Source organism: Melitaea cinxia, chromosome 23 (assembly GCF_905220565.1).
Source record: "Melitaea cinxia chromosome 23, ilMelCinx1.1, whole genome shotgun sequence".
Lineage (NCBI taxonomy): Eukaryota > Metazoa > Arthropoda > Insecta > Lepidoptera > Nymphalidae > Melitaea > Melitaea cinxia.
Window position 1 is genome coordinate 2,593,513 of NC_059416.1, and position 22,805 is coordinate 2,616,317.

At 34.6% G+C, this 22,805-nt stretch overlaps 1 protein-coding gene across 1 annotated transcript in view; it reads left to right on the forward strand.

The window, feature by feature from the left end:
- Positions 1 to 22,805, forward strand: part of LOC123664931 (G protein-coupled receptor kinase 2) — a 98,235-nt gene that overhangs the window by 70,466 nt on the left and 4,964 nt on the right. Inside the window, exons 3-9 of the mRNA XM_045599299.1 lie at positions 12,727 to 12,839; positions 17,641 to 17,788; positions 18,710 to 18,915; positions 19,826 to 20,015; positions 20,326 to 20,458; positions 21,820 to 21,955; positions 22,572 to 22,712. Of these exons, the coding sequence (XP_045455255.1) occupies positions 12,727 to 12,839; positions 17,641 to 17,788; positions 18,710 to 18,915; positions 19,826 to 20,015; positions 20,326 to 20,458; positions 21,820 to 21,955; positions 22,572 to 22,712 (1,067 nt within the window). The remainder of the gene's footprint in view (positions 1 to 12,726; positions 12,840 to 17,640; positions 17,789 to 18,709; positions 18,916 to 19,825; positions 20,016 to 20,325; positions 20,459 to 21,819; positions 21,956 to 22,571; positions 22,713 to 22,805) is intronic.

A 22,805-nucleotide genomic window follows, 5' to 3' on the forward strand; every position in this document is an offset into this window, starting at 1 on the left:
GTACCTATATAAATTTTGTAAAGTACTTACGAAATATTTTTGTAATTTCAACATATTTTTTTAGTCCATACCTATTACCTACATAATTTTGAAAATTGCATGGATTTGAATTGTAATTACCTCTATAACTTAAAAAATACAAATAAACAGAATATTATTTGTAGCTATGTGACGTCACTACAAATTAAAAATGGCGTTATAATTAATGTGCAGTTGATTTTTTATTTTAATTTATTTCAATAATTAATAATTCAAGTATTTTTTTGTTTGAAAAAAATAATAAACATTGATAAAAGTTGTTATACAAAAAAAATAATCATTTTGTTTCAAGTGCGTACGTGTGTGACGACTAGTCTCGATACAAAGAAGCTTAACATTTGAATAGTGAATCGTTCTATACATTATGTAGATGACTTGTGTCCGTGGTAAATAAAAAATATCTTCTGAGCTAAATTGATGTCAATTCATTTATCCCGGATTATATTATGGCTAACTTTCACAATAAAAACTTGTCTTGTATTTTCAACAAGACATACCACTCGATTTTACTCGCGTCCGTCATTTATATTTCAAACTTCTCTTACTCTTCAGTAATTGTTAGTTAACAGGCATTCTATATATATAAGCGTGGAAAAAAGTGTGTGTGTCTAAAATATAAATACTGTAATGTATTCTATCACATTCTCTCCTATACATTTTTGTATGTGTTTCTTTATCGTGACGCATTTTCGTTTCATCGAGTTTCAAATCACATAGATTCTAAAGAAGGTTCACTTCAAAAATCGACCCTGTTTGTCTCTTTCGAACTTTTGTATAATATCAATTAAAATAATAGTTGAAAATATTTTAATTGAGTTAGTAATATAATGTTGTAGAGATATATACATGATTGATTGGTTGATTAAATCAGCCCGTGACATCCCACTGCTGGGCATAGGCCTCTTTTTCCATGTAGCACACCAAGCTGCCACTGCGGGTCGCCGTATATACTATACTCGTATATTATTATATAAGAGCACGAAATTGAAACTCATACAGTTTTATCATAAGAAGTAAATATGAGCTCTCATTATTTCATGCGTATTTTTCCAATGTAGTGCAGTGTTATCTTATACTGTGCCACTGCAAGAGATGATTCCAAATGAAAAGTGGGCTATAAAAATGGTAATGCTACACAGACAAAAGCGTGTGTAAGATATATAATATTTTAAAATTATAATATTGACTCTTTCGTAAAATTTTTACTTCTTAGAGTATTATGATCGAGTGGAAACCCGTAAAAGAAAATAATTTGAAATGAACAAATAGCTTAAGATGTACATATATTTATATTATTTGTATTTAATATGTAGTTTTAAATATGGCTCGCGAGATTATTCCACTCTAGTCCTATATATATACTATAATTTACTGTACTGCAAGTATAATGCTACATATACTCGTATAGTTATTATTATTTCAAAATTAACACACGTTTCAGCCTGTAATATCCCACCCGCAATCCGCAATCGCAACCCGCAACCGCCAGCGTAACAGCCACAAACCAGTGCTTTGACCCATCGCGTCGTCAACATACTTCTACGTCCACGTCCACGTTCTTATACATCTTGTTAAAAGTATTTTTAAAATTTTACCGCGTGGTCTATACATTTTCAGACAAACATAACTCAAGTAAATCAATATATATTATAATAAATCTTGTTGTGTTGCGACTGGAATTATATTTTTAATTTTAATGTGTATCTAAAATAGGGAAAAATGGAATAAAACCAAAGTATAATTTCGTTAAGTTTATTATAGCCATGTCACTGCAAACTGCGCCATCAGGTCGTAGTAAATCATACAAGTCGTTTCATATCATAGCACATTGTAAAAAATATCGGATCTAGACACTTATCAACAGTTTCAATCTGACGATACAAGCACAGCGGGATTAGTCAGTGATGTAGCGATCGTCGAATTCTTTGTACGATGAATTTAATTTCCATATATTTTGACAAGTCATATCTGTTTAGGGAACTTCGTATATAAATAAGACATTAATCTATAATATAAAAATGAGTCGCTGAATGTGTTGCTAAGCGCAAAACTCGAGAACGATTGGACCGATTTCGCTAATTCTTTTTTTAAAATATTCCTTGAAGTACGAGGATGGTTCTTACGGAGAGAAAAATTAAAAAAAAAAAAAAATTAATTTCCTGAAAAAGTCTAAAAACAACACTTTTCTATACTCCCATACAAAAGATTTGTGATAATACTTAAAAGTCAATTTGAACTTTAATACCATACGATAAAGTTTGTGTTAGGCGATACGAAGTTCGCCGGGTCAGCTAGTTATAAATAAGACAGAACAGAGAATCTTTTGTTAGGTTAAATTTTAATAAAAAATTAGGTTAAAATTTAAATCTTATTTTATAGTTATAACTAGATTCATGCCCGCGGCTTCGCCCGCGGGTGGTGTATTTAATTTTATTTCATTTTTAGTTTTTAAAACAAACTCCCGGTAGCATAATACTAAAGTTGTTTTCGTATAATGCAATACTGAGAGTCCCTTCGAAAAATTCTTCTTCTTCTTCTTCTTCTTCATCGCGGGCGAGCGAAACCCATTCGCGTATTAATGAAAATGTTTTTATTCACTAAAGTTTCACTTGCGTCGTGGTTTCATAAAACCACACAATTCTTTTTTTTGTTATTAAGTTAAAGTCAAATATAATATAAATAAATATAAATATCTTATAACACACACACACGGTCGTCTGTTCCTATGGTAAGCAACCTAATGCTTGTGTTACAGGTAACAGCCGACTGTTATAACATAAAGAAAAAATATGTTATATAAGAAATATAACATATTTTTGGTGTATATGATTCAATTTTGGCAGCGGTCGTCCGCGGATCGCTCGCGCCGATAATTTTCTGACAGCGTTGACGTAATTAGTTGCACCTTATAATATTTAGTATGCTAGCCGTGACTTGCAGTTTCACTTGCGTTTCTATCTCCGTCTCTTATTTTAGAAATACAATATCATTATATATTTTTATTATATTATGGTATATGGTATTTTTGTTGCAAAATTAAAAAAAATATATGACACGAAGAGAAAACAAAAATTAAAAAAAGAACTATGTTTTCAATACGTTTTTTTTTAATTGAGCGTTGTTTGAGGAGTCGTTTTTGAAATTATTCCTAATGCGTATTTAATTCATTTCGACTACGTTGATGACATTGACATTTTATTTATTTGATAATAAATATAATTATTTTGATTTACTGTTACATTTTACTGTTTGTAGAGTTTTTTTTATCATCCTTAACCTTAAGGAGGTCGCGTATGATATGTCTATACACGTTCGGTGTATTTAATACATCAAAGTACACATTTCGTCCAGACCACCCGTAGTTAACTTTTATCTTTCAAATAAACAAACAAATTGTTCCGATTACATTATTTTAGATGTAAACATGCTATCTCCGTGTTTTTGTCGCTGGCACTTATTTGTCGTGTATAAGAAAAAAAAACTTTCGTCTTTTATAATATTCATAAGAATAAGATTGTGTATGTACAAGAGACATTTTATTCTCGGTAATAAAATATAAGCGGGCGAAGATTTTGCGTAGGGTGAAAGATGTATTGGATTTTTTGAGGGGTACCTTTTTAGGGGTTGTATAACTATCATATATGTATATTAATACGCTAAGGTTAAGATGTTTGCCTCCCTTTTTAGAAAAAAAAAACCTCACAATTATTCCACGTAAATTATATTTTATTTTATACATAATTGCTTGCTCTACCGGCGTCCGCAACTAAAAAATTTAAACTATTTAAAAAGGAAGGTTAGGTATACTTTAAGAAGAAGGCTATTTTTGTCTCCAAATCGACGCGGGTAAAACCGCGGGGCCCAGCTAATATTTGTGTAATATAAGACCGTTTCATAATTTTAAAAGTAGCTAAAAACTAAGTTATTACTTATTTAAAATATATTTATTGATGGGAAGAACCTGCAAAAGTTTCCAACAGTTTATTCTTTAAAAAATAATGGTTTATACTTTATATGATATTCAACCATTTTAAACCCACTCATCAGATCAAGAGATCGCTACTTAGTGATATACTCACCCTATTCTACCTGTATTTCAAATTATAGATTTATTTTAGGTTGGTATAGGTGATATACCTAGTTTTGTTTCGAGGCTGAGAAATCTAAGTAAGCGCCTTTTGTATCCGACCCTTGATTGTTGGACCAAGTTTCAAGAAACTTTTCGCTAATAAGTCATTGACCACTAGGAAAATTATTTTATTATTGTTGAGCTCATGTTCCTTATGAGTTATAATCGTTATCTTACAGAGACGGACTAAATATTAACTTCCTATTTAAGTTTTTTTTAAGTTTTATTTGATCATTTCTGACATGTCGATTGATCAATCAATACCGATCAAACCTACAATTACTGTATCAGCGACTTCGTTAGAGATTGACACGTTTTGACTTTCTTCCACTCTCTCAAATCAACTACGGACACTGTTTCCCGATATTCGTAATTGATTTCAGGATAGAAAGCGTTATAGGTGGACAAAAAGTAATTGGTGTCGTAACCCAGTGTCGAGAATAAGTAGTATTGGATATGTAGCACAGCACAAACAGGCGGGGAAAAGTTAATGGACAATTTTAGATTCAGTTCTTATTCAGAGCTTTCGAAAGAAGTTTTTAATATCTTTTTTACAGTATTGCACCTATTATACTTGTATAACAGGTGACGTAATTATGGTTTCGCCTGTAATATCCCACTACTGGGTATAGGCCTCTTTCCCCATGTAGGAGAAGGATCAGATGTTAATCCACCACGCTGGTTTATCAGACGTCAAAGCTCCTCTGTATCTAAAACCGAACGGAGTCGCGTTAAATCGTTACTCAGTCAGTTTTTAAATATTTTCATAGCAGCGTAAACAGCGTGTGGTTAATTGTCGGAGTGATATTCGCGATGACGTCGGCGTTGGAATGCGTGACGTCAGCGATCTATTATTGGTAGACCCTTCGTACTGCAGGTGAATTACTGTTTGCGGTTGAAAAAATATCACCGCACCACTCTACTCTCGGTGTCTTTATATAGCGGTGTTCGGGTTTCGTCTGTATCTTCTATCTGCCAAAGTTTTTCATAAGTCCCGTAAAAATAAAAGTGTTGGTAGCCACTGTGAAAGCTTATAAATTTTAAATAATAGGGTGGAAAATAAGCTTCGGTCGTCATAGTAAGTTACCGTTGGAGTCTATGGTTAGCCGTTGAAAAAAACAATGTTGTGGCCGTGAACTCGCAATACCTAAACAACAGAAACAAAAAAAAAAAAAAGAAATGTACGGCCATATCTTTTATTTTGTTTATCTACCTGCTAGAGAGGGGACTTCGACATAAGCTCCATAAAATGTAGTATATGTATGTAGTCTGTGGTTACTAAGAATGTCAAACACATAAACATTCTAATTGATAACATATGTACGAGTACATAGATAATGTAGTATTTTTTTTTTTTAATTCAGAACTATTTTATTTAGTACTAAAATAAATCTAACAACTGACTGTCTCTAACGACGCATTAAAACGGTATTGCGGGTTAAGCTTTTACTTTTTTCTTTAAAGAAACTTACAGTAATGAAATAGAATATTGAGAAGGATTTCGTTGAATAGAAGCATAACGTAGCTGTAGTGTTCATTTTTAACCGACTTCAAAAAAAGGAGGAGGTTACTCAATTCGACCGTATATTATGTATGTTCGGGGATAACTCTGTTGGTTATGAACCGATTTTGATAATTCTTTTTTTTTTTGTTGGAAAGGAGATATCCCTAGTTTGGTACCATGATAAGGAAACCAGGATCTGATGATGGGATCCCAGAGATATAGAGGGAAACTCTCGAAAATCCACATAAATTTTTACTGGGTGTACCTATTTAGATGATTTTTAATGTAATCGAAAGCCGATGTTTATCATGTGGTCACAATTAAATTTCATCGAGATCTGATGACAACATTTGGAGTAATCTTTTATAATGCCTATTTACTTGACTATTTTTTCGTCTACCTACGTTGTATTACTTGTCGATATAATTGAAGTCAGTTTTTCTTCGTTTGCCTGCAAACACAATTATAAATATATATATGTTGATCACACACACGATCATCTGTTTCTAAGGTAGACAAATTAATGCTCATGCGTTCGATCGGTAACAGTGGATTAATAAATAATTTTATTATATAAGTAATGTACATATAAAGACATATTGAGTGGAGATCGCGTGTTGGCAAACCCAGTATAGGTTGTCCTCCGGCCCGTTGGACCAACGATCTACGTTAGATGCCGACGGAGGCTGAATAAGAATTACGAAAAACCGGAATGTTCGGCGCGAACTTAGAGAGGCTTATGTCCAGCAGTGGACTGCGACAGGCTAAAGTATGTGTGTTTGAGTACATATAAACAAATATTATATTACACCCAGGCTACACACGAAATCCAACCAATAACCCCTGAAGCGGTAATCACTGCAAATAGCGCCAACGGGCTAGTCATTTACGATTAGTAAATTTGAGGATTTATTGATGATCTAGGTTGTTAAAACGTTAAGATAAGTTCGTTCTCTCGCTCTCTCAGTTTCATTGTTTTAAAGGCATTGCCGCGTAACTGTAACGACGCGGAGATGCTCGAGATCGCACTTCTGTATAACTAGTAAAGATGCAAGGTTCGCATTGATTGCTTGGACGGTTTAATTTATAGGTAAAAGCGGGGAAAAAGACTTATAAAAAAAAAATAATAATTATAATTTTTTTTTTTTTTTGTAGTTATACTTGGCGTGTTAGGGGAAAATGATGAGAGTAAATTTTTAACATTACGCGCGCTCACCGTCACGAAAAAACCGACACCCTGAAGTTAGCTTGTCAAGGAAGAAGAAGTTAGACACGTGAAGTTAGCTAGCCAATGAAGTATAACTTCTTACGTGCGTACATAAGTACGAGTTTTTACCCACCCTCCCCTAAGCTCTATCTCTACCTTAGCACGGGAACACAGTATTGCTTGATAGTAGTGTCATTTGGTTGTGTGGCTAGTTTTTTTTTTGGCTCACTTGATGGTAAGCGATTACCGTAGCTTATAGACGCCTGCAACACCAGAAGCATCGCAAGCGCGTTGCCGACCCAATCCCCAATCCCCCCCAGGAGCTCTATCTCTCTCTAGTATTATCTTCTTTAAGGTTGAACCACTTCATCACTCGGGCTGCTCCAGATTTCGCGCTGGTTGTTTCCTGCTGTGCCCTAACTAAATTTATATATTGTTTCTAAAGGTACAACAGGTACAAATATCTGTTATTTGCAAATGATAAACTTTGAAATTACTTAATATTTTTTAAAGTTATTTCCACATCGATAAGTACACTATTTATAACAATATAGGATATGATTGATTATTAATTATGAATCGTATGAATGATTTATTTATTACGCTATGATGCGTAAAGCTACAGAGCTGCCGATCAGCACAACATAAAACATTTTTTTTTTATGTCACTAGGTCGGCAAACAAGCGTACGGCTCACCTGATGGTAAGCGACTACCGCAGCCTATAGACACCTGCAACACCAGAAGTATCGCAAGCGCGTTGCCGACCCAATCCCCAATCCCCCCAGGAGCTCTGGTCATCTTACTCACCAACAGGAACACAATACTGCTTGAAAACAGTATTATTTTGCTGTGATCTGATTGACTTTTATGCTTACATGGCATAAAACATTGTTAAATAAAAGGTCATATGTGTTACATACATATTTATAAAAACACTTTTTTCATTTATTTCCTCTCTCTTTCAGTTAATTAGTTAATTTTTAATTATAGTAAATACATAATTGCGTTTGGGTAATGCCCCATACCCTAATTCACTGTAGGTACAGGAAAAAACGATTAATTTTAATACAGGAGGACGAATTACTTCCTCAAAATTTTATGAATAATGATTCATTATTCATCTTTTATTTGTTCTTGACATGTTTAATTTATATGATTTTGTAAGTATGTGATCTAACTGAGGTAGGACACAATAGGAATTTCCTGCTCAAAATATGGAGCAGCCCGTCTGGGGTAGTAGTACCTCGACCTTACAGAAGATCACAGCAAAATAATACTGTTTTCAAGCAGTATTGTGTTCCTGTTGGTGAGTAAGGTGACCAGAGCTCCTGGGGGGATTGGGGATTGGGTCGGCAACGCGCTTGCGATACTTCTGGTGTTGCAGGTGTCTATAGGCTGCGGTAGTCGCTTACCATCAGATGAGCCGTACACTTGTTTGCCGACCTAGTGACATAAAAAAAAACTAGTAAAAGCCATTCAAGTCGCTCTAACATTATATCATGTCATATAATGTAGTTTAGAATTTAATTTTCCGGACCCGTAGGAATGTGAGGATGAAAAGCAATCTATGTGTTTTTCTGGGTTTTCAGTTATCTACGTACCAACTTTCAGTACATCAGTTCAGTTGTTGTAACAAACTCACTCTCTCTCCGCTTCTGTCTCATGGCCTACACTCGCTTTATCTATGGTAATTCGATCCGAGCGTTCGCTTTAATTACCCAAGTCGGTTCAGTTTAACGACCTCCGCAAGGACTCTGCGCGAAATTATAACCGTTCAAATTGACACGACACGGGAAATAGATCCGACCTTGTGGGAATTACTTGACGGCTCTTCTTGGTCGCTTCGTAGAACGAATCTAGCGTAGACCTAATGCGTTGACGCAGCGGTCGTAGCAATGGCTGTGACTGAAGCTTATTAGTCAGTTTAAGAATAGGTATATTAATGTTAAAGATGTGTGGATTTAGTGGCGCTGTATTTTTTTAAGCGCGTATAATTTAAAATAATTGTGTTTGCTAGCAAACGAAAAAAACCGACTTCAATTCTTCAAGAAAAAAATTAACAAACGCACCAGTCGTCACTACGATTTTCGAAGGTTCCCCTCGAATTCTCTGGGATGCCATCATCATATCCTAGTTTCTTTATCATGTTACCACCCTTGGGATATATGGTCGAATTGAGAAACCTCCTCCTTTTTTGAAGTCGGTTAATAAAATACAGTTTTTTTTAAAGAGTTATTCCGGAGTTTTTTTACCAACACTTAGCAGAATCTGCATTCCGATCAGTGGTAGCTTTACTTTATATGTAAAGGCATATGATTTTAATTTGTAAAATAACGATTCAAAAGTAATTATGTAGCCTACTTGAATAAAGTATTTTTTTTTGTTTATCATCAAATGGCACGTCAGCCTGTTATATCCCACTGCTGGGTAAAAGCCTCTCTCCCCATGTAAGAGAAGGATCAGAGCTTAAACCACCACGCTGCTCCAATGCGGGTTGTCGGATATATTCCATACTATGAGTAACGATAGCTATCAGGTGTACATGATAATAACCGGGACTGACGGCTTAACGTGCTCTCCGAGGCACGGTGGGGAGATCCACAAGGACTGTATAGACATCCAGATCACGGCAAACATCTGTATGGCCAACACAAATGTTTCAGTTGCGAGGATTGAACCCGCAACCGCCAGCGCAATAGCCACCAACCAGTGCTGTGATCGTTGCGGCAACACATTATTTGTATAGTTTCGATTAAAACACAACTACGCTTGATTAAAAGATTGACAGACATTTCTGGACATAAAGGGAGACTAAATACTCATTACATTTTGATTACAATACGGACCAAGCCGTCTTAATCGCGTCTAATATTGTAATTAAGAACAAGATTAACTCTGGATCGATACCCCCGAAGTCAGTTCCTATATTCAGTAAAACCTTTTTTTCAGGATCAAATAAAAAAAAGTATGATAAAAAAATGTATGGTATAATATCTGCTATGTTTATTATCAAAATAAAAAAAAAGTATCAAAAAATCTAATAAAATAATATAAAAAATACGGCAAATTATTAGCTATTGATTCACTTATATAATTTATTAAAAAACTAGCGACCCGTCCTGGCTTTGCACGGCAGATACTAAATATAAAATATAAAATAAATATTTGAAATGTAAGCGCAAAAAAAAAAAAAATGTTTATTTACGACATCACATTAGAAACCTATAAAACTATCAGTGTTCCTCTACTATATTATGCTTGTATTATAAATATAAACCTTTCTCTGGAATCAATCTATTTACTAAAGAAAACCGCATCCGTTGCGTTGTTTTAAAGATGTAAGCATACAGACAACGGAAAGCGACTTTGTTTCATATTATGTAAATATGCTTATTTAATTTACTACGTAAGATTAGATAACGATTACTACGTAAGATTGCCGGTGTAGGCTGGATGAGGTTGATTTTGGCGAGAACTTGGGGAGGCCTATGTCCAGTAGTGGATATATTTATTAGCGCTTTTATCGCCTTTTAGTGTACCTATACTATATGTACGAGTATATCGAATACTCCGTCGATCTAATATTAATAAGCTGGAGTTATGGAGTTTGCTTAAACCTCTAAAATTATCAGTGTTTCTCTACTATATTATGCATGTATTATACATATACACCTTCCTCTTGAATCACTCTATCTATTAATAAAAAACCGCATCAAAATCCGTTGCGTAGTTTTAAAGATCTAAGCACTTTTACTTTTTGATTTTGTTTTATACAATTTTAAGGTTGATAAATTTAAAATTCATATTAAATTTAGCCGACCCGGCGAACATTGTATCATAAATATTTCCGACTGTCTCCTACCTCAATAACTAAAATATTATAATAACATAAAAGCTTGTAAGTATATAGTTGCGTTTGCTCGCAAAGGAAAAAAAAAAACGACTGCAATTACATCGACCAGTAATATAACGTAGATTGACAAAAAAATATTTAAGTAAATCATTATTAAAGATGCTTAAAAATTACTTGCCCGATCCCGATCATATTTATATGGAACCACATGATAAGCACCAACTTGCGATTAAAAAAAGAATCATCGAAATCAGTCCACCAAGTAATGTGATAACATACACAAAAAAATACAGTCGAATTGAGAACCTCCTCATTTTTCGGAAGTCGATTACAAAACCTAAAACACTTGGCAAATGAAAAAATAAAATGAATGAAGTAATTAACTATTGATAACAACCGCTGGGAATTTTTTATTAGATCAATTTATATTTGCGTGACACTCAATAACATTTCATTTTTAACCAACTTTCGTAATTACGACATCACTTAGCGAAATATAATTTTGTTATACGTAGACGTACATATATATTCGTTGATGTTTTAGTAATTAAACGTAAAAGGTAACTCATAGAACTGGTCCCCGAGCGATTGATATTAATTAGAAAATAATTACTCCAATTTATACTCTCGACGGAGCGCCGACGTATGCGTACAATGTCTGTGTCACATTTCAAACGTTTTTAATTTCTTTTTTTTTTTATTCAGCCAGTAACTTTTTAATTGTGGGCGATTATCTCGTACTTTCTAATCGTTGAACTTTTTTTACTTGACACTTTTTTTGTTGCACTACTATCAACTTGAATACCGAAACATATGATATTATTGTACAATTATTTAAAAAAAGAGGTAGGGCACAGAAGAGTATATTGCTCAATATCTGAAGCAGCCCGAATGGCGAAGCTCGAGTGGGGAAGTTTAGTTAAAGATTGTTGTTCTAAGTTGTTGCTTGATAATGAAAGCATAACTTTTTTTGAGTCTATAATATTCAACTGAGTTTGTTGTCTCAACTGCACTGACCATTCTTCTTCGTGTCTTCTCCATCTTAACTTACTAATTAGGTATATATATATATAGTATCATAGTTCATGTATTGGCAGAATTAACTGACATAACTGGCGAAACCCTCTAAGTACAAGAACTGTTTTAATCAAGGAACTTTTATTTAAGAAAAAACCTACGTTGATGAAAAAAAAAAAAAAAGATTTGTTTTTCTACTAATCCAATAATAGCGGTAGGATAAATTCCGTCGCATATTTTCAAATCATCAAGCAAATCCCTTGAAACCTCATACATAAAAAATCTATAAAGGCCCTTTCATAATGTCGGCTTCCTCGCTTCGTTCGCAGTCGATTAGGGAATAGACCCGGATTTAGATAGGAAGCTACATCTTAAATATAATAAACTAACAATGAAGTATCTATTGCTTAAGCCTTTTAAGGTTCCGTACCTCAAAAGGTAAAAATTGATCCCTTATAGGATTACTTTGTTATTCGTCTGTCTGTCAAGACCCTTTTTCTTAGGAACGCGTGGAGCTATCAAGCTGGAATTCATATCAAATACTCAGGTCTACTATCCATTAGAGCTGTGAAAAATCAAACTTCTTCTCTTCAAGCCATCGCCATCAAAAGATACAGTCGTTAATGCTGTAAATTTTCGACACTCGCAAGGGAATCAAAACCTACAGGGTACTTCAACAATCAGTCAATATATTTTAACCAAAGATGAATTATCAAAATGTTATTAAAAAGCAAGACTTGTTCTTGTGTCATAGTATTATACTGGCAGACGGCAAACGTTGTTCTGGCACATCTATATGTACCTCTATAGGGAAACGATTATCATCTACGGATATCATAAATAGATTACTAATATTCTCAGTACTACCAAATATATACATTAAGAAAACGCCATAAAAAATTTCACGAGATTTTTATATATTAGATGAAATGGTGGATAGCGTGCGTTGAATGAAATGCGTTTTTTCTATTTCAGATGTAGACTACGACTACGTGGTGGACCAGCAGCCTATCGGCAAGCTGTTGTTCCGGCAGTTCTGCGAGCGGAACCGACCCAACTACCACAAATACAACAGCTTCCTAGATGCGGTCAGTACATCACACAGAATGTGAAATCAAAATCCAAAAAAAACGTCATCTTACAAATTAAAATTTTTATTATCGTTAAGAGTGAAGTTACCACCGATTCGGAATGTAGATTTTGCAAAGAAGAATCGACAAGAAACTCGGCAGTTACTCGTTTGTAGTTATTTTTATGCTTAAAAAAAAACGGATTTTAAGTAATAAAATGCGAACATCTTCAACGTTACCTACGGTAGCAAAAAACGCAAATTAAATTAAGTGCTTAATAATAATTTTTAGAATTTAATTAACTATAATTACTAATTATTCCAATTACTATTTATAATGACGATAAATTTGTTATTTTATACGATGACTGTTAAGTACTGTTGTAATTTTTTTTTTTTTTTTTGTTATAAAACGGAATAAGCTGATATGATATTCAAAAATGTTTAGAATTCCTAATGTGTAGGTAACACAAAAATAAAATCCTACATATTAGAATAAGCTGATTTCAATTTGTATCGACAAACTAGATGAGCCGGTGAACTTCGTATCACCTACATTTATTTTTGAAAAATATAGAGAAGACTTTCTGAACACACCTATAAATATTTGACAACCAAGTGACAATTTGTTGACAAATAATCAGATGTTTCACAGCGAGGAGAATTTGAATTGGAAAATTAAATTGTCGTTTTTACTATTTTCCGTTACTTAATCATATGTTTCTCGCCGTTTAAACCTTCATTAAGCTCCAAATCGGTCCAGCCTCTCTAGTTTTATAAAGACAAACGAACAGCTATAATATATATATATCCACCTGTAAAAAGTTGAGAACATACAGCACTTTTTGAATTTTTCTAATTATGCGTATTTACTTAACTATTTCTCGTTTACCTACGTTGTATTACTTGTCGGTGTAATTGAAGTCGGTTATTTTTTTCGTTTCCGAGCAAACACAGTTATTTATAGTCGGCTTAAAAAAGTTATCAAAAACCTAAATATTCTTCCAAACCTACAAAATATAACATAAAACGCAATTTGACGTAAACCATTGAAACGTTAACTAATTTAATATTAACCGTCGGCCGGAGCGAGTATTTTATTTTTCATTTATTTATCATACAGATAAGTGCGGAACGTTTCAGTGGCAAGCGCGTGGGTAGGCGATAATGATGAGCGCGTCAGATCGCATCGACGGTTGTACCTGGCTTACATAAGTTGACAAGTCGTTTTTTTTTATTATTTATTTATCATTTAATAGAAGATTAAAAATACCGTCAATACTTTATATGTGACATTGGCGAAATCATTTGTGTTCGTTTGGCAACATAACTGAGGTGGGCCACAGCAGGAAAAATCCGGCTCATAATTTGGAGCAGCCCGACTGGGGAAGTACCTCGCCCTTACAGAAGATCACAGTTGAACAATACTGTTGGCTATGCTTTAGATTAAGAACCATCGAATATGTGGTTTGGGGGGGTGAAGGGTGGAGGGGGAGCTACATTAGGTAACACTGCCATCATTCGGAAACCAATGGTTATGGAAATGTCCCTGGTTAAAGTTTTAAGATTAAAAGAAGAATTTAAAGCTGTTATAATTCCTTCAAGCTCCGCGTCTGACTCCACCTCCGGCGCTGCGGGAAGTGCCACTTATGCTCCGTGCTGCAGCTTTAACAAGCTATTTTCGAACAGGAGTACGTAAAAACGATCTCGACTGCAAGATCAACAAACGATACAACTCACGTTACTCATGCTCCGTTCTGCACGTTATTTTCACATTTTACACATTATTTTCACATTTTACACGTTATTTTAACGTTTTTACACGGTTTTTTAGCAAATGATACAACTGATGTTTAACGACTGAGAGATAGATGCTTTTAAAAAAAATGGCGCGCCACTTATCGTTTCGCTCCAAAGCAATGTAAGCTTAAATGCATTGTTGTTGTCTAAATAACTGTAGTAGGCAAAGATGTAAGACCATTACTCCTGTTCGAAATAATTTCTAAATAATACTGATTCACACAGTGTTGCGTTTCTGTTCAATGTAAATATAAAATAAAAATAAATTAAAAAATAAAAATAAAATATTTGCACCTTCGATAAATATTAGGTACAGTTTTATTAAAAAACACAACTAGTAGAGCTGGTGTCTATTTATTTTTTTCCTTAGTCATCGCCTTTTTTAATTTTTTTATACGCACGTCGTCTTGGCAATAATGGACACAAAAAAAAAAAAAAAAACAATTTAGTGCATTCGTTTGTACGTTATACGTGTATATACAATGTTATTTTTTTATATCATAACTAGCTGGCTTGGCGAACTTCGTACCGACTTATTTTTTTTTATTTTTTTATTTTTTTTTTTGTTAATATAATAATTATTTCTATCGAAATAAAATATAGCCTATCTTTTAAGTTGGATCAAACTGCACACGGTATGCAGTTTAAAATCGGTTAAGTAGTTTAGGGAGTCCATCGCGGACAATTAGCGTGACGCGTAATTTATATATATTAAGAAGATTTCAGGTGTTACGTAAGTATAGAATTTGGCAACATAGTTGTTTGAATTGTTATTTTAATTGCTTACATTAATACTGAAATTTGATTTTTTAATGATAATCTTAAAATACCTTTTTTAATAGTCACCATAAAATTTTAAGGTTATTATAAAATGTTTTAGGTATACTTACAAGTCCTAAGATTCCATCGAGTTTATGCGCTAATGAGTCGCAATCAAAAGAAATGTTAATCTATATTTTAATATAACATTTTAAATGTACCACAAGTTACGTTATCTCAAACTCTCGACTAAAACTTAAAAGGTAAGCCACGTAATTAAAAAACCGGTTAAGCGTGAGTCGAATACGTATCTGACTTTTTTTATTACAAAGGTGGCCAAAAGCGCACGATCCGACTAGAGTTAGCAGATAACGCACATATGGCGCATTATCGACTAGTCCTGACACACTCCAGAAGCTCTCGCTACCGTACTCACTACAGCATCGCTGTACTACTTGGTACCAGTGTTATTTAGCTGTAAGGTACTTCCCCAGTCGTGTTGCTCCATATTTTGAACAAGATACTTCCTCCTATGCCCTATCTGAATATATTTTTAGTCATTCATATTAGTTTTATATGAATAACTAGCGATCCGCCCCGGCTTTGCACGGTTGCAAAAACTATCAGTGTTCCTCTATTATATTATGCATGTATTATACATATAAACCTTCCTCTTCAATCACTCTATCTATTAAAAAAAACCCCCATCAAAATCCGTTCCGTAGTTTTAAAGTTTTAAGCATACATAGGGACAGAGAAAGCGACTTTGTTTTATACTATCTAGTGACTAGCTAGTAGATTCTCAAAAATTTGGCATAGAAGATTTTGATAGTGTGAAGTGGGATAGAGAAGACACAAAGGAGAGTCAGCCGTTCGTTTAAAATTGCAAACTCAGTTTTATATTCACTCACTTCAGCCTATCGTAGTCCACTACTGGACATAGGCCTCCCAAGTTGGTGCCAAGCATCCCGGATTTCCGCAATCCTCATCCAGCCTACACCGGCAATCTTACGTAGATCGTCGGACCAGCGGGCTGCAGGACGTCCCACGCTGTCCAATTTTATATTACAGACCAATAAAAATAACAAACTTTCGCATCACAATATAATTAAAATAGTAGTCTTAAATTAAATATTGTTTTAAGCTTGTTTAGTTAAGATAATTTTCAATTTTATTTCAACATAAATTGTATGTCAATTTATAAGTTTGGACGCAATATACTATTTCTGATTACATGCAGTTGAATTAACACTTAAGTCAAAAGAAAAGCGTCAAAATATATTCAATTTAAATTAAAAATAGCAATAAAACAATATAAAATGGAAACAAAAAGAAATTGGCTAAACAAATTATCAGGACTAACTTCGATCGCCCTTACTGTTTTAAAATTCGTCAATACCCAATTTAATGTGTTAATTAGCATACGGATAACCAATGCTATTAAAGACCCAAACATCTTCATCCATACAAATAAATAAAATTGGAGCGTCTGTTTGTAATATTAATGTAACCGCTTTTTACTAAATGCATATGGATGTATACTCGGTACATATACCAAAATAAATTTTTTTACAATTTTTGTGTCTGTCTGTCTGTCTTTTCCAGCTAATGTCTGAAACGGTTGAACCGTAAGGAGTAACTTAGGCTACTTCTTTTTAGAAATTTATTTATTTTGTAACTACGACCTGGACCATATATTTTTTTGTTAAATTTCACGCGGACGAAATCGCGGGACGCACAGCTAGTCATTTATATAATCTTGTCCAAAAAGCTTTACTGATAAAATATTTGTAAAGCAAACTAACTAACCATGGATTAGTTTTAAAGTTTGGTTTCATTCGAATCAAGACGATAAAAATGATAAAGATGTTTGATTAATAAATAGTAGTTTGAGTAACTAAGGAGATTCTACCGATTCTTCTCTGCGGTCTAATTTGTAAAATGACGATTCAAAAACGCATTTCAGTGTAGTGAAGTAAAGCGATTCGTGAGATTTGATTTTTTAATTATTTTTTAAATACTTACTATATGCACGTCTAACTTCTCTCCAGCAAGAAAACGCATCTCACTAAACACATAAATCGTTGTATGACATAAAACCTTTAAAAACTTAATTTAAACTAATATCTCAGTAGTATTGTTTTTTTTTTATTTATTAGAGTCCAAAAATTATCACTCCACTGATCCTACGAATTGTCACTTTATTTATGTAGATGTTAATTTGTCGTTGTTTTAATAAAATAAATATCAACACATTCTAGGCGGAAAGGTACGAGGTGGAAGTGGACGAGACTCGGACTGCCCTCGCCGTAGAACTCTTCGGACGGTACCTGAAGACAGAGGACGGGGAGGCGGTCACGGACGTCGTTCCACCAGATGTCATTGATGACGCGAGTAAGTTGCTCGAAGGTGAGTAGCCTGGTGAAGTTACGTTATAACACCAGAATACCATCTCCGAGTAGATATTTTATCCCGTAAGCCATAATCTTATTGCGTAATTCTAATGGTAGTTCTCATCTGTAAGTTAATGTTTATTTTTGCTAAGTCGCAACAGGACTTCATTTTTGATTCGGAAATTTGGAAAGTTTTCTGGTTTATCGAGGCAGCCATTATAAATATTTTTATACCAATCGTCACTAGAAGTCGCGATAGAATTGGCAGTAGTGACTGCTGAAACGGGGACGACACTGGATAAAGCGTCAGGGATAATATTATCCACGTCGGTGCTTCAAAATAAAATTGAAGGATGAGAGTCGAACTCCCCAGCAAACGAGCTTACCTGTTGGGTCATCCAGTGAAAGGAACCACTTAAGCGCGCTGTGGTCTGTATTGACTGTGTGAGTTTGATCGTTCTCTAAAATAGCATCGCCAATGTTCCAGGGCTACGAGAACACCTAAAGATTTGTATTTATGTTTCTGGTTGTGTTTCTTTATCACTCAGGATTTCATCCTGCTCGGGACCGTTAAATTGTAAAACGTTTATTTATTTTACTGTGAAAACAATTTTTTTTTATACCACTAGGTTAGCAAACAAGTGTAGGTCCGCCCGATGGTACGCGATTATCTATAGACGACTGCAAGACCAGTATTATCGCAAGTGCTTTGTCAAACCGACTCCCAACCCACCTTAAACTCTTTGCTTACCTTAACCACTACAGGAACGAAGCTTTACTTGATAGCAGTATTGTTTAGCTCTAATCTACGGTAAGGTTGAAGTTCCTCCGCAGTCGGACAGCTCAAAAATTTCGATCAAAATAAATCTACTGTCCCCTACCTTAATATAAGTCACGTAGTAATGACATATCCGCTAACATTGGTGCGTTATTGCAGGCGGTTCAAAGGACATCTTCAGCGAGTGTATACGATGTGTGAAGTCATTCCTAGCGGGCGAACCCTTTGCTGAATTCGAACACTCCATGTACTTCCATCGCTATTTGCAGTGGAAATGGCTGGAAGCTCAGCCGGTCACTCAACACACCTTTCGAATGTACCGCGTGCTTGGAAAGGGCGGCTTCGGAGAGGTCTGCGCTTGTCAGGTACTGTTTGCCAGCTATATGCACAGTTAGTGAATAAAATATACTATATTGAAAAAATCAAAAAGAAAATCAGAAATTCAAACGGGCTTCGAAATCTTTATCTCCTTATATATCTTATTCATCATGTATACTCTTAATATAGTATTTTTTATAAAAACTATTTATAGTTATGTATGAAGCGTATTAGTTGGGCGTGGGATTAAAATGTTAGGAAGGTGAAGGATTTTAATAAGACCACATCTCGTGAGATGATTTTTCCGCCGGAAAAAACGTTCCTTCTAGTTCTCACTTGCGATTTTTCTTGATTATTCACTTTAATAACAGCTTTATTACACAATTAAGCGTGAGCATGCCATTCGAGAGAGTCCTTATCCATATATTTCTCAACACACATTGACACTCAATAGCTCATAAGTATTTTGAGAAGGACCTTCTTTCTGTGTTAGCTCAAGCTGGGCTCACTTCCTGTTTCCCATCCAAATTATTGTCAAGATTATATTTTTGCAAATTTTAATATGGTTTATGTATATAATGTCTTTATATACTTTTTTTTATAAACATTTCTTAAACTTGTTTCCTTAATTGGTATATATGTGGCAATAAATTTATTTTATTATTTAAAAAAGACGGCTTTTTGTCGAATTTACAAATTATATGGCAAGTTATAATAATGGCAACTAATGTAATATTGTCCTCAAAATCTACATTTTTGTTGACCACATTCAATTAATTTGTAGTAAACAAAACTTTTATATCTAATACATAACTTCATACACTCTGCAGTAAAAACAATGTATAGTTTTAACTTACATGTTCAATTTATACTTTGAAACATATAGAACAAGGTTTACCGAACAAAGTTTGGTACTCATGTTTAAGTTAATAACAACCATTGTGAACAATGTTCCAGGTACGCGCAACGGGTAAAATGTACGCTTGTAAGAAGCTGGAGAAAAAGCGGATAAAGAAGAGAAAAGGGGAGGCGATGGTGTTAATAGAGAAGCAGATATTACAGCGGATTAATTCTCGCTTCGTTGTGAACCTTGCGTACGCGTATGAGACTAAGGACGCGCTCTGTCTCGTACTCACTATTATGAATGGTGAGATTTATCACTTTATTGTTTTTCAACGTTGGATGGAGCGATCACTCATTTATTCTTTCAGTTATTCATTTATTCATTAAATCATACATTTATTGTCCGTATTTTTCTTTCGGTAAGGGGTTTGTTTACATAATAAGACTTATTTTTGGATGGAGCTTAGGGAATACATCCGCCAACCTGCAGTGGAGCAACGTAGTGGATTAAGCTCTGAGCCTTCTACATGGGAAACGAAGCCAAGCGAATACGCAGCAGTAGGATATTATAGGCGGAATCATCATAATATACATTATTATTATTATTATTACAGGCGGTGATCTAAAGTTCCACATCTACAACATGGGTGGTGCGGACACGGGTCTAGGGCTGGAGAGGTCGCGTTTCTATGCAGCCCAGGTCGCCTGCGGACTCGAACATCTACACAAGATGGGCATCGTCTACAGGTGACCTTGACTCTTTGTTGTTGTTTTAATTAATACCCACAAGAAATTATCCTGCTCGAAATCTGGAACAGTCTTTAGGGAATGTGCTATTTAACTGATGAAGTACTAATTAAAATATTCGATATATCTACCGACTTTTTACTAAAGAAAAATAACAATATAAAACAATGTTTACGTAGCAAAATATACAATAGAATTAATAAATTGTAAAACGTAACTTATGAAGAAAAATTCAAAATACAAATCCTTGACATGTATCAAAAAATATTTTAATAAAAAATATAAATTGAGGTTTTATTATTAAATAGTTAATATATGTGTGGATACGCCACAAGTCTAACTAGGGAATTACCTCGATTTTATAGAGGATCAGAAATAAATTTATCCATCAGTGTCGTGTTTCTATGGTAAGGGTAGGGTCGGCAACGTGTTAGCGATACTTCTATCGTCGCAGGCAGGCAGCTATAAGCTATGGTAATCGCTTACCATCAGGTTAATTTTACGCTTGTTTACCAAACTATTTTGTTCTTCTAACCAGACTCGGAGTACGGATACATATAGTACGGCTAGCCGTGTCCTGCGGTTTCACCCGCGTTAATTTTAGGAAAAAATAGCCTTCCGCAATAAATAGACTTAATTCTAACTAGTTAATCCTGAGATTAGCGCGTTTAAACAAAGTTTTTAGATTTATGATCTAATTCTAATACGTAAAATTCTCGTGTCTCGGTGTTTTTTGCCAAACACCTCCGAAACGGCTAGACCGATTTTTATGAAATTTTGTTTGCATAATTAATGGGATAACACAGTTCCACTACTACCTTGGAACTTAAAAAGCCGAGCGATGGCGGGATAACCATCCAACTGCTGGCTTTCAAATACATCGGTCGCAGACGGGCAGCAGCGTCTTCGGTGAAACAAGGTCAGCCCTGCGGTTACCAACCCGTCTGCCCAGCGTGGTGACTATGGGCAACATACACGAGTTCACGCCATTTTTGGTGCGAACTTGTGGAGGTCTATATCCACAAGTTCGCACTTTCGACTGTGATAGGTTGAAAAGATGATGATGATGATGATGATGATGATGATGATGATGATGATGATTATGATGATTGTTTGCCAACATTTATTTTCATACATTTCAACAGATATGTACCCTTATATGTTTAATGAAAATGATCCAGTACATACGCAAGATAATTCATATATCGACATATGTCTGACAAATTAATTAATTAATGTAATTAAGTTAAGAAGGTAAGTTATTGTTGTTCTGCGTAAGCCGTTAATTGTAAATTATAACATCTAATTGCTTACGCGCTCATGAGACAGTTATCATAAACTTTTGACGTTATCTATTCCAGGGATTGTAAACCGGAGAATATTTTACTGGACGATGCTGGTCATGTCCGTATCTCCGACTTGGGGCTAGCTGTGGACGTCCCTGAGGGGGGAAGTGTGAGGGGGCGGGTCGGGACGGTGGGGTACATGGCGCCCGAGGTAACTATTAATAATAATAATAAAGACGTTTATTCACCAAGCATAAAAAATAAAATAAAAATATTCCTTAAAGTCTAATGTCAGTCCACACCTTTACAAATCGATTTGAATTACAATCGATTACGTACACCGTATAGAACTTCATAAAACCTTATAAAATATGGACAAACATAGACCAAATTCTTATAGATCTCATAACTCGGTATAAAATTTTTGACTGCATTTGTCCATATTTTATCATTTTGTGAGGTTTTATGTGATTTTTTCCATTGGGCATCTTCATTTGTTTTTTTTATTAAATATGTACCAGTTCATATCAAAATCTAATGTGTTGCTTCTGAAGTTTAGAAGACTAAAAAGTCAGACATCTCCTGTGTCTGATTCGTGTAAATCTCTGTTAGCTGTCTCCTCTCGTTTGTTATATCTATATAAAGAAATACTTATAGAATCTCTTTAGTTAAACTTTGCCACGCCTGGCTGGCTGTCATTGAAGTTTGAAGAGAGATAGAACGGTGTCAGCATGAATTTTATAAAATTTATTTCGAATTATTAGAATTTGTGAGGAAGAGTATTTATAGAATAAAATACTTCAAATGTTTTTGTACGTCTTCTACAGGTTATAGACAATGAGAGGTATACGTTTAGTCCAGATTGGTTTTCATTCGGTTGTCTCGTATACGAGATGATAGAAGGTCGGGCGCCGTTCCGCGCTCGCAAGGAAAAGGTCAAAAGAGAAGAAGTCGATAGGAGAGTTAAGGTCAGTGTATACCTTAAAATATTCTTAAACCCTCACAGTAGGGTACAGCAGGAAACTCCCTGCTCAAAATATGGAGCAGCCTAACTGGGGTAG